The sequence below is a fragment of the Phalacrocorax carbo genome, chromosome 25 (genome assembly GCF_963921805.1).
Source record: "Phalacrocorax carbo chromosome 25, bPhaCar2.1, whole genome shotgun sequence".
NCBI classification, from domain to species: domain Eukaryota; kingdom Metazoa; phylum Chordata; class Aves; order Suliformes; family Phalacrocoracidae; genus Phalacrocorax; species Phalacrocorax carbo.
In genome coordinates, this window is record NC_087537.1 from 7,055,646 (window position 1) to 7,072,661 (window position 17,016).

Consider the following 17,016-nt stretch of genomic DNA (forward strand, 5'->3'; position numbering starts at 1 on the left):
TCTGATCCACCAGCCCTGTTGGAGGCTTTGCACGCCCCTATTTACCTCAGAGGGCTCTAGGCAGCGTTGATGGGGAATGGCCAGCAGCCCTCAGTGGCGTGCACCCCACTGTGCCTCGGGTCCCCTGGACATTTCAGGTGCTGCTTTTGGTTGCTCTCTGAGGCTGCAGAGGGCCTCAACACTCCACTGACACAATTCTCCCCCCAAAAGCAAGGAATGACAAACAGTGAGGGCTACTCAAGGGTAGAGACAGGCTCAGGCTCTTTCTCCGTCCCCAGTGGGCTGTCCCAGGGATTTTCCCAAATGCCATTGGGAAAGAGAGCCCAGCTGACAAGGGTGGGCATCAGCTTGTCCTTGGGCACTGGTGCCTGGGCCTGGCTGCAGGTCTAAGAGCCAAGTGCCCAGGACAGGTGGACACAGGAGAATCGCCTCCCGAAGCACCCCTGCTTGCAGAAGGGAGGATTAGAATTTCGGTCTGGACTCAATCATCTCACCTGGAGAGCTCTACACTCAGGCAAAATCAATGCCACGCTGTCCATAAAGGTGTGCCTGGCATGTTGGTGCCTCCTCCTTATGGTCATGTGGACGCCCTTTGCTGTCAGGGAGCAGGAAGAAGAGCTTTGAGAGTGTGATTCATCTCTTCTGAAATGACACTCACAGGAAGGGGAAAAGCAAGTGCCCTTTGGAAGTGCTAACGTCCTCCCAGTGAGTGTAGCGAGAGTCTTGCTACCCAGCCGGCATTTCACAGCTCTGCAGTTTGGGGACTTTGCCAATCTCATTGAAGTGATTCCACAACAAAGCCCAAAGTGTGAGGAAGGACGGACTGTTCCAGCCCAGTGTGGGGGTGTAGATGTGGAATTGCCCAGACTCATTTAGTGTGAGGCATAGAGATTTGGATGTTTTTCATTAGAGATGTACAAGGCCATTCAGATACTGGATAGAGGGAAGGAAGGGGAGTGCATATTTTGTTGACTGCCTTATGCTAGGAATACTGGCTCTAGGTAGCGATGATAGATATTGCCAGATTTTATCTTGAACCAGGGCATGATTCTGCGAAACAGCCATGAGGATGGGGCACAGATGCATCCAGAAAACGTGGGACTAAATGGAGAAATACATGTCCATCTCCTAAAGCAGTGAGCCGGCTGCTGGGACTTCTTTAGGGGATTGATATGAATCCCTGACAAAATGAAGGACTTGGGAAACTGGAATACAAACCTGTGTGAGGACCACTCCTCCAGGGTTCTGTTGAACTGTGTCTGGATGGGGTTTGTGACCCTTTCCAAGCACTGGTCTTTAGAGCACTGCGAGGCCGCCTGAATTTACCCAGGAGTGACCAGAGGGAGGTGGGAGCATCAGAACCGAGGCTCAGCCCAGCCTAAGATGGCTGTAAGGTGAGTGAGCTGAGCTCACTGCGGGATTGGTGGCTTCTCCCTCCCTGTGATGCTCAGGTGCACTTACACCTCCGTGAGGACCTTCTGCAGGGCAGAAGCTGTGGGAGGGAGCGGGTGAATCTGTTTGCTTCCACTGAGGCTCTTTGAGAAGCCACTTCACTTCTCCTGGAAAGCCCACCCCAGAGCTTGCTTCACTTCTTTCTTCCTGAGTGTGTAAATGAAGGGGTTCAACAAGGAGTTAAGTCTGTGTTAAAGGTAATCGCAAGTTTGTTCAGATCCAGGAGTTCTCAGCCGATGGCTTGACATACAGAAGAGGGTGGAGCCGTACCAGATCATGATGACACGGAGATGGGCAGAGCAAATGGAAAAAGCCTTTTCCTGGCCATGGGCTGACTGGATTCTCAGCATGGAAGGGGTGACGTACATGTAGGACAGAAGGGTGAGCACACAGGAGGCCACCACAATAATTACGGAGACAAGGAAGGTCACTAGCTCCATGGGCCGTATGTCACTGCAGGAGAGGGCAAGGCAGGAATCTATATTGCAGGGGAAATGATTGAGGACATCTGGAGCACCTAGCGTTAGTCTGGATGTCAGAAAGGTCAGCAGCGAGATGGCCAGAAAGCCTCCCAGCCAGGAGCTGAGTGCCAGCCGAGCAGAGAGGACACTGCTCATCACAGAGCTGTATCTCAAGGGGCAGGACATGGCTAAGTGGTGGTCATAGGCCATGACAGAGAGGAGAAAACACTCAGTGGAGCCTAGGGAGAGAAGAAGGAACAACTGGAGGATGCTGACACTGGAGGAGATGGTCTCGCTAGTCCCCAGCATGCCTCCTATGGCTGTGGGAGCAACGCCCATAGCGTACCGCATCTCCAGAAAGGAGAGATTAGGGAGGAAGAAGGACACCGAGGTAGGGAGGTTGCTGTTCTTCCACATAAGGGCTATGGTGGATGCCTTGCCTCCTACTGTCAGGGAGTACGTCAGTGCAAATACCACCACAGGGAGACCTGGGAATGCCACCTGCCTGGGAAACCAAGAAGGACAAATTCTTTCTTCCACACTTGTCCCAGTTGCCATGTGCCCCCCAAGCACCGAGGTTCATCTGCAGAGCCAGGAAAGTTTCTGTGTGAGTCTGCATGCCTGTGCTGGTCCTTCAGATGCTACTAGTAGTGCAACAAAGCCATCATCCCTGACAAAGTAGTTGGTGCAGAGCACGGGAAAACAGCACGTACGCTAAGTTAAAATCGTTGGGGAAACCCTTTGCTGCAGAAACACATTTGGACACTTAGATCTGACCCTGAAGGTCAGGCCTACACCATCAAATGACCATGGGGAATTATTTCTTAGATCGAGTGCGGGCATTTCCTTCAGATGATGTTGAATGCAATTGCTTCCATGAGATGAAAATCCCACTTAGGAAACTGTGGAGAGCAGGCTGAGGGTCTCCAGCTACCTGAAAGGCTGTTGCAGAGGAAGGGAAGAACATCCCTGCACTCTTCAAGGCAGGAAATACGGAGCTGCAATCTCCGTAAACGAGACCAAGGGAACAGAAAAACCATCATGACAACGTGGCGCTGGAAGAGATTTTCTGACCTCTTCAGTTGATCACAGGGGCTTCCAAGTGAGATGGCAGCAGCACAGGGCAGCAGACTAGCATGACAGTCATTACACAAGGACTCGTGGTCTTGTCTCTTTGCTCTCTTCCACGTCTCAGCACAGGAAGCTTTTGGAAATAGCTCCATTATCTCCACTGACATCTGCTTCTCAGCATGTCTATGAAGGGTAAGACGCACCTCTTTGTAATTCTGCCATCTCAGAGTCGGGGGAAGGACTTCTGCTGACCAAGTTGAAAGGTGTATGATGAAATACTCTTATCGCAGCTCCTCAGCTTAGCCCCCTTCTTTGGGTGGAGAAAAGACACTTGCGAGAGAGAAATGGCTCAGCTTGCCTCATATACAGGCCTAAAAGCCCTCTAGAAGTGCCAGGTTGTTTCTGAGGACTCAGGCAGGAGTCCAGCGAGCGGCTCCGATGGATAAGTCGGACATCTCAACTTGGGAAGAGGTATCCATGCCTCAGTGATTGAAGGCAAAAGTCTCTGAGCTGCATGCCCTCCAAGGCAGCTCTGCTGAGAAGCCAGCTGAACCGAGGGCTCTCATCCAAGCCCTCCCTGCAGACAAGGGGGGATTCTTCATCAGCTCTCTAGGGGAGAATCGGTTTCATCCTCAGCTGGGTGTCTAAGACAGGTGGAGCTGCATCACCACCTGAAGGATCCCTTTCCCTCCTTTCTTCCTCTTTAGGCATTTACATACCAGGAATTTCATGTGGCTCAAGAGCAGAGGAAAGCCTCCTTAATCCCCTTCAATATGCAAGGCATTGGAAGTCTGTGCTACATGTCTTGGGTGGGCTTCACTCACCAGGTGCTCAGCCAATGGAAATGATCCAACAACTTCTCTTCGTGCACCGTCCTCCACATGAAGCCATGGACCCCTTGGCTGAGGGAGAACCTTGGGAAGAAGTTGATTTACTGGAGGATGGATGCCAGACTAGACAGCTGGCTTAAACAGCACACACACTCGCACACGCACAAGTCTTGACCTCTCGGCACCTAGAGTTAGTTGAGAAGCCTCACACCCAAAGAGCGGCTGTCTACACCGTCCAGGGTCACCACACAGGTGTTAGACTTGACAGAGTCATCTTCTGCAAGTCCTGTGTCCAAGGCTCCAACGTGGCTGAGGGGAGACTGGTCTGCACTTGGTGTGAAGGGCATACGCAGCTAATGAGAGTAACGTGCCCATCTTGAGCCCACTCACCCACACTAAAGCTTTCTCGCTGCCATCTGTCTGTCCTCGAGTACCTTGGACATGGGTATGGGGTTTAACCGTGGGATGGGGGTGCTTGGAAGGCTAAGTAGATGTGGGCTTATTGCTCAGTGAGGAAGGGGACGTGGTGACAAATGACGGGGAAAAGGCTCATGTACTCAATGCCTGTTTGTCCTCAGTGTTTATGCTACGGCTTCTCCTCAGGCCTACGACATCCCTCAGTCCCCCGCAGACTCTGTGGGAGCGACGCAGCAGCCGCAGTAGAAGAAGAAAGAGCTAAGGAGCTCTTCCCACCATTGGGACATACACAAGTTCATGGGATTGCTTGGGGTGCATCCGAGGGTGTTCAAGGAGCTGACTGGGCAGTCACTTCTCAGTCCCTGGGATGAACATGAAGCAAATACTCTCAGAAGCCTTTTCTCACCTCACGAAAGGCAGAAAGGGGGTTGGGAGCAGGTCACGTGAGACAACTGAGGGCAAAATATTCTTCACCAACCCCATTGCTTTCTATGAGGAGGTGACTGGCATTGCGGGGAAGGGGAGGGCCACTGGCTGTGGTGTACCTTGACTCTAGCAATACCTTTGATCTACCCTCAGGGCTGCACACTCATGCACACCTATACGCACACAGAGGTATGCACACTCACAGGCATGCACACACGCAATATGTGTGAGGTCAGACTCCTGCTTAGATATGAAAAACAAATCCCACCAAATGATCGATGTATTGGATAGAGTCCTACCACTGTAAGCACTTCTACAAGGAGTCTGCAAATGTGCATCCAGAGCCAACTCCTTATATACACCGGCAGCAGCACCAATCCTATGAGTGCTGCATGAGGCACCTCAGCCTGGCTTTGGGTCTATCCTCCAGCACCAGCTCTGCTGCCCAAAGGTGGCCACTGAGCATTCACGCTCCAGGATTGCTACAGGACAGTGCTGCGCCTGGTTCTTGTCTCCACACCGTCACCAAGGGAAACTGCACCCCCTTTCAGGGACCCCTTCTGTCTCTGGCATTCCTGCTGCCAGCCACTTTAACCCTTTCTGCATTTGGGCCATTTTCCCGGCGTGGCAGATCGTTCCTTGGTCACAGGTTACCGCTGCTGAGCAGTTACAATCTGAATTTCCCCTGCAGTGTGCACACAAATTCACACACACGAGCACAACCGCACACGTGAGCTTACGCTCACCCAAAGATCAACCCATACGTGTGCACTTACAGAGGTGTGCGCACACATGTTTCCAAAGGAGCCCATCGCCATACCAACATGTAATAAATATAAAAGAGAACATCCCCATTGCTGCAGCCCCAGAAAAAAGCATCCTGCAGTGTAAGAAGCTCCCGCCTGACTTTCATGATTTCCAAGGAAGAACCCTAGCCCTTGCAAAGAGAGCAGTGCCACAGTGCCACACGCATGTGGCAGCGGAAGGGTGTATGTCTGGGGCAAGACAGACTCCCCTCAGGCTACAGACACTGAGACATCAGAAGTGATGTAGTAGTGAACCTGTCTCTAGGCTCCCTTTGAGCTAAATACCCTCTCTTCAAAAGGCAGACAAATGCCCTTCCTCAGGGGGCTCATGGGGCTTCTGAGCCCTCAGGGCCTCCTGCCTTGCTGGGCATTGGTGGGCAGAGACACAGCAGGGCAAGGCCTGATGGTCACTGGCAGCAAAGCAGCCAGAAATGTCTTCCTCAGGTCCGAGGGATGGTGCCCAACAGTGGAGCCACTGCGGCATGTCCCAACCCCCCAATCCTCTCTGAATGAACAAGGGTGTCCTTGTGCCCTCACCCCTTTCCACCACAGAACAACACCCCTCTGCTTTGGCAGCTTGGAGAGCGTCCACAGAGGGAAGGACCACATGGAGGCCAGGCTTGAATGCAGCACAACTTTAATGAGTCCAGAGAGGGAAGCAAAGTCACTCTGAGTGGAGGACAGCGATGCAGGGAGCCCCACAGGCAGCCGAGAGTGTGCGGTCGTTGGCCATGGAGAAGTTCCTTCACAAAGTCTTTCTGCCTGCCCCATAGAGGGAGAGGAGACAGATGGTCCCCACCAGGCTGGCCTTTGTGGGCCCTTGCTGCCAAGGGGAACCAAAGCCAACAAAGTAAAGGGAGGCAAAGGCAAGGTCGCTGAGATGTGCTGAAAACACAATCCAGGAGAGCAATTCTCTGCCCAGCACCATATTCTGAGTTCCTCAGGCTGTCTCCCTGGGGCTTTCCCAGCATCTTTAGCAGGGGAGGCACCTTCTGCCACAGTAGCGGCTGGTAATGCAGGAGAGGTCCAAGCCCCCGGAGGAGATGGGCACTCCATCACAGCTCAGGATGCTGCCAACAGCAGCGGAGGTGGACGAGCCCACCACGGTGCTCTATGGGAAGGAGCTGAGGATGGGGCCGGGCAGGGTCACCACCACAGCCGGGGGCTCAATGACGACAGTGGAGTTCTGGCACTGCCTGACACAGGGCTCATTGCAGCTGTTGGCCAGCGGGGTCGGGCCGCAGGGCCGGCATGGCAGGCACTGGCTGTAGCAGGACATGTCTCTGGGCTGGAGGTGCACCTGGCAGAGAAGGCAGGGAGGAAGCAGAGCACAAGGATGGGTGAGGTGCAGCCTATTTCCCTGTCACAAAAGAGGCAAGGTACTACTGTGCGAGGACCTGAAAGCGGTGCCAGAAACCTCATGTTCTTCCTTCCCCTACAAATGACAGCCTTGCCCACGGACGCCCTCTCCTAATTCGTAAACCAATGCCCCCTCTGACATGTCCCAGCCTCTCTCTAGCAGGCTTCCTCCCCACTTCTCTCTCCCGTGGCACGATGCTCCAAAGCCTGAGCACAGGCCACAGCCAGTAGCAGCTCAAGTGTCCATCAAGGAGAGATTTCACTTTGGAAGAGGAGAAGAAGGGGCTCAGGACTCACCTGTTCCCAAGGAGAAGGAGGCAAGAGAAGTGGATGAGAGAGCGGGGACTTGCGCTGGCTTTTATACCTGCCCTTCATTGCCGCAGGAACACAGGCACCCTTTGCAGAGGTAACAATTTCCTGACAAGCTCATCCTCAGTGCAGACTGTCACAGCTAATGATATGGGCTGTGCTGTGATTTCCAACACTGCTGCCTTTTCATTGCCAGGTATAGAGCGTGCCCATTCCCCAGTGACGGCTTCTTGTGAGAGCTGGGATGAAAGGCCCCAGAATTTCTAGGGCAGGAATGCAGCAGTGCTGGTAGAAGTCAAGTCACAGCCGCTTTGCCTCAACACAACTTCTAGGCAGTGTGCTGGGCCTGCAGAGAGGCAGCTGAAGGCAGGCCCTCAGCCTCCTCACTGCCATGCGCAGGAAACCAGCGGCTGGTGTTTCCAGCCCCTGAGCTCGGAGGCAGCTCTGGGAAGCCGGTCCATCTCCTGGCTCAGGGCCCTGCAGCTCTCCCAGGCCGTGCCTGGCGCTGTGCGGGGTTCTTGTTGCGGGGGAGCCCTTGCTCCCCAGGAGGACGGGGAGAGCCCATTTCCCCGGAGAGAACCCTCTGCCCGTGCAGAGCCACTGAGCGCTGCGGGGCCGGGCGAGCCCCCGAGCGGCGCCGGCGCAGGGCGCAGCCCCGGGGCGGAGCTGGCGGCGGCGGAGGGGCCGAGGAGAGAAGAGGAGGGGGAGAGGAGGCGGCGCGGCCGGAGCAGAGAGCCGGGGCTGGCGGGGCGCAGCGAGGCGCGGGCGGCGGAGCGGCGGGATGCGGCGGTGCCGGGGCGCAGGGCTGGCGGGGCTGGCCGCCGTGCTCCTGGGTGCGCGGGGCTGGCGGCGGCGGCTGGGGGCCGGGGCGGTGCCCGGGATGTTCCCCAGGGAGCTCAGAGCCAACTCTTCCCTCTCCTTCTTCAGCGTGTCTTTCCCCCTCCCTGCCTCTCTGCCACCCGGCGTTCCTCTTCCCTGCTCTTTTTATTCTCCTGATTTCTTCTTCATTTCTGTCAGTAACGCCTGCCTGCACGTACGCCTGCATTTCCCTGTACATTAGGCAGCTACCGTTGCCCTGAGGGTAGCCCTCTGTCCTTCACTCTCACACCCACTCTCCCTGCTCTTCCTCTCTCCATCCATCTATCCATGCCCCTGACGTTTCTCTAATATCCGCATGCATGAATTTCACATTCCCTCCCAGCCTTCTCCTGTCGCACCACACACCCACGCCAGGATCGCTCTCCATCTCTGCTCAGAGGTGCACGTCCCGAGCTGTTCCTGTCCTGTCTCGCTGCCATTCTTCCTGATGCTTCTCTCCTAAAAGAGCCATCGGAGCTGGGCGATCTTTGACAACCCTTGTCCTTTCCTTCTCTTTTCTCGGCAGTGGCTGCTGGCAGAGCCCAGGTGCAGCAGGAGCCGTCGGCAGAGACCACCGAGGACACCGGCATCAACATCACCTGCTCACACCCCAACATACAGAGCAACGACAATATCCACTGGTACCGTCAGCTCCCGGGCCGAGCCCCCGCATTCATCGCGCTCGCTGTAAAAGGGGCCAAAGAGCTGCGGGACCCCGCGGGGCGGCTGTGGGTGGCCCCAGACCGCCGCTCCAGCGCCCTGCGGCTCGCCCGGCCCCGGCGCGGGGACGCGGCGGTGTATTACTGCGCCGTGGGAGACACGGGGAGAGGAGCCGGGGCTGCGGCCGGGCACGAACCGGCGCGGGCGGGGCCGGGCGTGTGTGTCGGGGGCGGGGGGGCGGCCCCGGGCGGGCCCGCCAGGGGGCGCTGCCGCTCCGCCCGCCCGGCCCCGCCCGGCCCCGCCCGGCCCCGGGGCGCTTCCCCCGAGCGACCGGCCCCGGTAGCGGCCCCGGCCCCCGCCCTCCCACCGCGACGCAGACAGGAATCCCCCGCAACAGCGGCGGCGCCAGCGGCAGCGGGGCAGGAAGCGCGAGCGGAGCGGTGGCGGTGTCCGGCCGTGCCCGGGAAGGAGCGATTGCAGCCGCCGGCCCCGCCGGCTCCCGGCGAGGAGCAGCGCCTTGCTGCTCGGCACGGGCAGGCGGGCAGCAGAGACCCTCCTGCCGCAGGGACCGGGCGCTGCTGCTGCTCAGCGAGCAGGGGCTGGGCATCTCTTTCGCCCCACTAACATAGCCAGGCCCTCTTAGAACACCAAGGCCCAAATGAGTAAGTGCTAACACAAGCCACTGCTTTGAAACCACAAGCACAAGTGGTTTTTACTGGTGACTTTGTCAAACTCTGGGCTCAGATACACACTTCCTAACTCGGCCCTCCAGCTCCACAGCCCGCTTCCCAGGCACTCCTGCTGCTGGTCCAAAGGCATCCTGGAGATGCAGCAGTTCTACCTCAGCATCAATACGAGAAGGAGATCCTGATTGTCAGAGACACCTTCACGTGGATCCCGCAGTTGCCGGTGTTTGGGGCATAGAGCTTGTTGCACAGGACTCCCCTTAACCTCAGACCGAGAGCCACAAAGCGATGGGCTAGGTTGCCCTACGGGGCTGAAGGTCTGAGGCGAGTGAGAGCTGGAAGGAGGCCTCTGGGCATGGGGTGCTGGGCCCAGCCAGTCCCCAGTGAGGCCTGTGTGGCTGTAGGAGCTGGCAGAGCTGGCAAGTCCATGCTCAGAGGCTTCAGAGGCAGCGAGGAAAGGTACTGGCCTCTTCCCTGCCTCAGCCGGGGAATGTTGTGGCAGCTAGAGCTGTATTACAAAGGAACTCCTGGCAGGTTTGCAGTCACTGGAGAGCAGAGGGCAGCCCACTGTCATTCTGCCATGGCCTCAACTGAAGAGCAGTACCCTGAAGTGCCCGTGGGAGCAAGGTTGGAATGGGGGCTGCTCTGCTAATAACCTGCTTCCTGCAGTCCCTGCCAGCTCTGTGAGCAAAGGGGCCTGGGTGAGAAGGGGCAGAGGAGCCCTGCTCCCGGCAGCCAACAGCAGAAGATATGAAATCAAGTGACCGTTTTGCTTGCCTGGGTATTGTGGTTCTGGGGCCCAAGGCGGGACAAGCTGCTGGAGGTTGTGGGTAGGTGAAGGGACAAAGAGGGGCTGCCTGTACAACAGGGAGCTGTGTGCCGCGTCCTCCCCCTGCCAGAGTGAGGGAGTTTGTCTGTCCCTGTGCAGCTGGTTTCTGCAGCAGATGCACGTTACAGAGATGTTGCTCTTGGAGTGCCTTCTCTATGGGCAGAGGAGAGGGGAGAGAGTGTGCCACCCCTGGGGCCAGGCACTTCAGTGTGTGCCAGGTCCTCTCTCCATCCAGGCACTCCCAGGGACAGGGTGGACAAGGGTGGGCACAGGGGTGCCTTCTCCATCTCCTGCAGAGCTGGGTGCAGGCCTGTGCAGCTGGCTAGGTGGTTGATGTCAGACATTCACAAGGGATGCCTGTCCCTTTGACATGAGCCCGTTACCTCGCTAGAGAGCCTTTTTGTGGTAGAGGCTGGGGGACAGACCCAAAGAGGCCTGCCTGGAGCAGCAGGGAGGGAGTTTTGCTCCACCCTCTGGGCTGTGGTTTGGAGGCCTCTTTGATCTGGCAGAGGCAGGGGAAGAGGTAGGGTTGCAAGCATCAGAACCCTCATGCTGGCAGGTCCCTAGGCACCCCATGAAGGGAGAGTGTGACATGGTCCTCATTTTCCTGGCAGCCCTGGTGGAACTGGCAGACTTTGGTGAGATGCAACTTTCAAGCTGGGGAGAATGAGGCCAGAGTTTGTGCAGCTGGTGGTGGAAGGGAGGAGATGTGAGTCCTGGCTCCGTGGGGGATCTGCGAGTGTTTCTGTAGGGAGAGTAGGGGCTGCAGGTGGCTACGGCAAATAACCTGGGAGATGTCAGAAGTAATGGGCATCAGAGGAGCAATAAGAACTGCCCTGAAATTCGCAGGCACTCAGCATTCCTGAGTGTGCTGCTAACACAGATGAAGCCTGAAGGAAAGAAAGATGCATGGGAACGGAGCAATGCGGCGTATAGGAGCTTCTCTCCTAGGTGTATTGGATACAATGCTACCAATGTCTGTAGGGGTGGTCGTAAACCTTGGGCAACACATGGAGCAGGCTAGCTCAATGCAAGAAGAGCTGAAATGCCATACAAGGACAGGGCAAGGGCAGAGGATGCGGTGTGTCATATGGAGGAACTCTTCGAGCAAGATGATGTGGAGAGAGGTGGGAGAGGAACAGCTGATGTCTTCTGCTGCTGAAGGAGAGACCAGTAGCTGACATAGGTCAGGGGCAGATGTGGGGAGAATGAGTGGACTGAAAGACCAGTGAGTATGGCTGAAAAGCAGGCTGATCTGGGGTGTGAGGAGCGACAAGAACCTGCAGAAAGCAGTGTGCAGGGCCAACCAGCTCAGCCTTTCAGAGGCTTGGAGAAGTGATATGGAAACTGGGGACAGTGAGCAGGCTGACGAAGTGATAGACAGAAAGGTACACAGGCAAGCAAAGCTGAAAACTCTTTCTGGCTTTACAGGTCATGCCCAAAGGGACACTGTGCTCCAGTTCCCAGCAAAAATGACCATCCAGGAGGGACACAATGCAACTCTGCACTGCAACTTCTCCACCAGTGATCCCACTCCTTACATCATCTGGTACCAGCAGCGCCAGACCCAGTCCCCTCAGATGCTGCTGTGGATGAGCGAATGGAAACCTCAGGTGGATTCAGGGAGGTTCTCCTCCAAGCTGTCTGCAGAGGACTCCCAGGTGTCTCTGGATGTGCAGGGTGCCGAGCTCCAGGACAGCGCTGCCTACTTCTGTGCACTGAGCCCACACTGGTGCCCACAGCTTGCAGCGCTGCACAGAAACGTGGTGGGGCTCTGAGGAGTGGTTCCCTCCCTGCCACTGCTTGCATGCAGCCCTGAGCTCAGCCTGCCCAGCAGTGGCACCTGGGGGCTGTGGTGAGGCTGGGCCTCTGCCTCCCCAGCCTGTGCACCTGCAAAGCACATGCCAGCCTGGATTTTACAGCTGTGTCTAGATCCAGGGTCTTTGATGATGAAAATGGACAAAGAAACCTGACCTGGGGCAGACCCATTGGAGGCTACACCATAAACAAACCAAACCAGGCTTGGGAATGCCCTCTGCTTAAAATAGCTGGTACACTGCAGTGAGTACCCAGGGCAGGTAACCTGTCAGCTTGTCTTCTTGTTCCCCTTCCCTGTGCCTCCACTGATGGCCACAGCTGGAGAATGAAGCTTGTGGCAGGAGTCACAACTGCTCTCAGGCTTTTGCCCCGTGGCCATAGTGGCCCAAGGAGAGAAGAGCCTTTCCTTGCCCTGCACCTGGGTGTCAGCAAGTGAAAAAGACACATCAGCCAGGTGCTGGACAAGCTTCTCTGTTCAAACCCTTCCTGCACTAAGCCACTGCCAGCAAGTGGTCCCAATCCTTTTCATGTTTCTTCTCCTTCTCAGGGAAATCACCAGTGCTCAGCTGGGAAGAAACCCTATGTCCCTGAATCCATGCTGGTTTCTCTGTCCAATGGATGGGAACCACATGTCCGTGACCTTGTTTCTTCCCACAGGGGACAGGACTGTTTCTGGGGACCTATTCTCAGGTGATCCCACCCCAGCACTGCATGGGGAAGCTCAGCTGGAGGGTGCTGACTTTCCAGCTGGATCCTACCCTCTGAATTGGAGTCTGTTGCTCAGGAAGCATGATCCCCTTCACCTGAGAAAGCCTAGGGTACTTGGTTGTTGTCCCACTGCTGTTCCAGGATGGCCTGCCTTCCCAGGCGATGTGGGTCTGATCCACCAGCCCTGTTGGAGGCTTTGCACGCCCCTATTTACCTCAGAGGGCTCTAGGCAGCGTTGATGGGGAATGGCCAGCAGCCCTCAGTGGCTTGCACCCCACTGTGCCTCGGGTCCCCTGGACATTTCAGGTGCTGCTTTTGGTTGCTCTCTGAGGCTGCAGAGGGCCTCAACACTCCACTGACACAATTCTCCCCCAAAAGCAAGGAATGACAAACAGTGAGGGCTACTCAAGGGTAGAGACAGGCTCAGGCTCTTTCTCCGTCCCCAGTGGGCTGTCCCAGGGATTTTCCCAAATGCCATTGGGAAAGAGAGCCCAGCTGACAAGGGTGGGCATCAGCTTGTCCTTGGGCACTGGTGCCTGGGCCTGGCTGCAGGTCTAAGAGCCAAGTGCCCAGGACAGGTGGACACAGGAGAATCGCCTCCCGAAGCACCCCTGCTTGCAGAAGGGAGGATTAGAATTTCGGCCTGGACTCAATCATCTCACCTGGAGAGCTCTACACTCAGGCAAAATCAATGCCACACTGTCCATAAAGGTGTGCCTGGCATGTTGGTGCCTCCTCCTTATGGTCATGTGGACGCCCTTTGCTGTCAGGGAGCAGGAAGAAGAGCTTTGAGAGTGTGATTCATCTCTTCTGAAATGACACTCACAGGAAGGGGAAAAGCAAGTGCCCTTTGGAAGTGCTAACGTCCTCCCAGTGAGTGTAGAGAGAGTCTTGCTACCCAGCCGGCATTTCACAGCTCTGCAGTTTGGGGACTTTGCCAATCTCATTGAAGTGATTCCACAACAAAGCCCAAAGTGTGAGGAAGGACGGACTGTTCCAGCCCAGTGTGGGGGTGTAGATGTGGAATTGCCCAGACTCTTTTAGTGTGAGGCATAGAGATTTGGATGTTTTTCATTAGAGATGTACAAGGCCATTCAGATACTGGATAGAGGGAAGGAAGGGGAGTGCATATTTTGTTGACTGCCTTATGCTAGGAATACTGGCTCTAGGTAGCGATGCCAGATATTGCCAGATTTTATCTTGAACCAGGGCATGATTCTGCGAAACAGCCATGAGGATGGGGCACAGATGCATCCAGAAAACGTCGGACTAAATGGAGAAATACATGTCCATCTCCTAAAGCAGTGAGCCGGCTGCTGGGACTTCTTTAGGGGATTGATATGAATCCCTGACAAAATGAAGGACTTGGGAAACTGGAATACAAACCTGTGTGAGGACCACTCCTCCAGGGTTCTGTTGAACTGTGTCTGGATGGGGTTTGTGACCCTTTCCAAGCACTGGTCTTTAGAGCACTGCGAGGCCGCCTGAATTTACCCAGGAGTGACCAGAGGGAGGTGGGAGCATCAGAACCGAGGCTCAGCCCAGCCTAAGATGGCTGTAAGGTGAGTGAGCTGAGCTCACTGCGGGATTGGTGGCTTCTCCCTCCCTGTGATGCTCAGGTGCACTTACACCTCCGTGAGGACCTTCTGCAGGGCAGAAGCTGTGGGAGGGAGCGGGTGAATCTGTTTGCTTCCACTGAGGCTCTTTGAGAAGCCACTTCACTTCTGGAAAGCCCACCCCAGAGCTTGCTTCACTTCTTTCTTCCTGAGTGTGTAACTGAAGGGGTTCAACAAGGAGTTAAGTCTGTGTTAAAGGGAATCGCAAGTTTGTTCAGATCCAGGAGTTCTCAGCCGATGGCTTGACATACAGAAGAGGGTGGAGCCGTACCAGATCATGATGACACGGAGATGGGCAGGGCAAATGGAAAAAGCCTTTTCCTGGCCATGGGCTGACTGGATTCTCAGCATGGAAGGGGTGACGTACATGTAGGACAGAAGGGTGAGCACACAGGAGGCCACCACAATAATTACGGAGACAAGGAAGGTCACTAGCTCCATGGGCCGTATGTCACTGCAGGAGAGGGCAAGGCAGGAATCTATATTGCAGAGGAAATGATTGAGGACATCTGGAGCACCTAGCGTTAGTCTGGATGTCAGAAAGGTCAGCAGCGAGATGGCCAGAAAGCCTCCCAGCCAGGAGCTGAGTGCCAGCCGAGCAGAGAGGACACTGCTCATCACAGAGCTGTATCTCAAGGGGCAGGACATGGCTAAGTGGTGGTCATAGGCCATGACAGAGAGGAGAAAACACTCAGTGGAGCCTAGGGAGAGAAGAAGGAACAACTGGAGGATGCTGACACTGGAGGAGATGGTCTCGCTAGTCCCCAGCATGCCTCCTATGGCTGTGGGAGCAACGCCCATAGCGTACCACATCTCCAGAAAGGAGAGATTACAGAGGAAAAAGTACACCGAGGTAGGGAGGTTGCTGTTCTTCCACATGAGGGCTATGGTGGATGCCTTGCCTCCTACTGTCAGGGAGTACGTCAGTGCCAATACCACCACAGGGAGACCTGGGAATGCCACCTGCCTGGGAAACCAAGAGGGACAAATTCTTTCTTCCACACTTGTCCCAGTTGCCATGTGCCCCCCAAGCACCGAGGTTCATCTGCAGAGCCAGGAAAGTTTCTGTGTGAGTCTGCATGCCTGTGCTGGTCCTTCAGATGCTACTAGTAGTGCAACAAAGCCATCATCCCTGACAAAGTAGTTGGTGCAGAGCACGGGAAAACAGCACGTACGCTAAGTTAAAATCGTTGGGGAAACCCTTTGCTGCAGAAACACATTTGGACACTTAGATCTGACCCTGAAGGTCAGGCCTACACCATCAAATGACCATGGGGAATTATTTCTTAGATCGAGCGCGGGCATTTCCTTCAGATGATGTTGAATGCAATTGCTTCCATGAGATGAAAATCCCACTTAGGAAACTGTGGAGAGCAGGCTGAGGGTCTCCAGCTACCTGAAAGGCTGTTGCAGAGGAAGGGAAGAACATCCCTGCACTCTTCAAGGCAGGAAATACGGAGCTGCAATCTCCGTAAACGAGACCAAGGGAACAGAAAAACCATCATGACAACGTGGCGCTGGAAGAGATTTTCTGACCTCTTCAGTTGATCACAGGGGCTTCCAACTGAGATGGCAGCAGCACAGGGCAGCAGACTAGCATGACAGTCATTACACAAGGACTCGTGGTCTTGTCTCTTTGCTCTCTTCCACGTCTCAGCACAGGAAGCTTTTGGAAATAGCTCCATTATCTCCACTGACATCTGCTTCTCAGCATGTCTATGAAGGGTAAGACGCACCTCTTTGTAATTCTGCCATCTCAGAGTCGGGGGAAGGACTTCTGCTGACCAAGTTGAAAGGTGTATGATGAAATACTCTTATCGCAGCTCCTCAGCTTAGCCCCCTTCTTTGGGTGGAGAAAAGACACTTGCGAGAGAGAAATGGCTCAGCTTGCCTCATATACAGGCCTAAAAGCCCTCTAGAAGTGCCAGGTTGTTTCTGAGGACTCAGGCAGGAGTCCAGCGAGCGGCTCCGATGGATAAGTCGGACATCTCAACTTGGGAAGAGGTATCCATGCCTCAGTGATTGAAGGCAAAAGTCTCTGAGCTGAATCCCCTCCAAGGCAGCTCTGCTGAGAAGCCAGCTGAACCGAGGGCTCTCATCCAAGCCCTCCCTGCAGACAAGGGGGGATTCTTCATCAGCTCTCTAGGGGAGAATCGGTTTCATCCTCAGCTGGGTGTCTAAGACAGGTGGAGCTGCGTCACCACCTGAAGGATCCCTTTCCCTCCTTTCTTCCTCTTTAGGCATTTACATACCAGGAATTTCATGTGGCTCAAGAGCAGAGGAAATCCTCCTTAATCCCCTTCAATATGCAAGGCATTGGAAGTCTATGCTACATGTCTTGGGTGGGCTTCACTCACCAGGTGCTCAGCCAATGGAAATGATCCAACAACTTCTCTTCGTGCACCGTCCTCCACATGAAGCCATGGACCCCTTGGCTGAGGGAGAACATTGGGAAGAAGTTGATTTGCTGGAGGATGGATGCCAGACTAGACAGCTGGCGTAAACAGCACACACACTCGCACACGCACAAGTCTTGACCTCTAGGCACCTAGAGTTAGTTGAGACGCCTCACACCCACAGAGCGGCTGTCTACACCATCCAGGGTCACCACACAGGTGTTAGACTTGACAGAGTCATCTTCTGCAAGTCCTGTGTCCAAGGCTTCAACGTGGCTGAGGGGAGACTGGTCTGCACTTGGTGTGAAGGGCAT

At 55.3% G+C, this 17,016-nt stretch overlaps 3 pseudogenes and 1 gene segment (V, D, J or C); 1 reads left to right on the forward strand and 3 right to left on the reverse strand.

Annotated features, from left to right (window-relative positions):
- Positions 1-1,550: 1,550 nt before the first annotated feature.
- LOC135317399 (olfactory receptor 6F1-like) lies at positions 1,551-4,161 on the reverse strand (annotated as a pseudogene).
- A 1,609-nt stretch (positions 4,162-5,770) lies between these two features.
- LOC135317315 (feather keratin Cos1-1/Cos1-3/Cos2-1-like) lies at positions 5,771-8,163 on the reverse strand (annotated as a pseudogene).
- A 2,593-nt stretch (positions 8,164-10,756) lies between these two features.
- Positions 10,757-11,942, forward strand: LOC135317400 (T cell receptor alpha variable 18-like). The segment is given in 2 exon segments: positions 10,757-10,802; positions 11,596-11,942. Coding segments are annotated over 2 exon segments (393 nt in total).
- A 2,534-nt stretch (positions 11,943-14,476) lies between these two features.
- Positions 14,477-17,016, reverse strand: LOC135317401 (olfactory receptor 6F1-like; annotated as a pseudogene).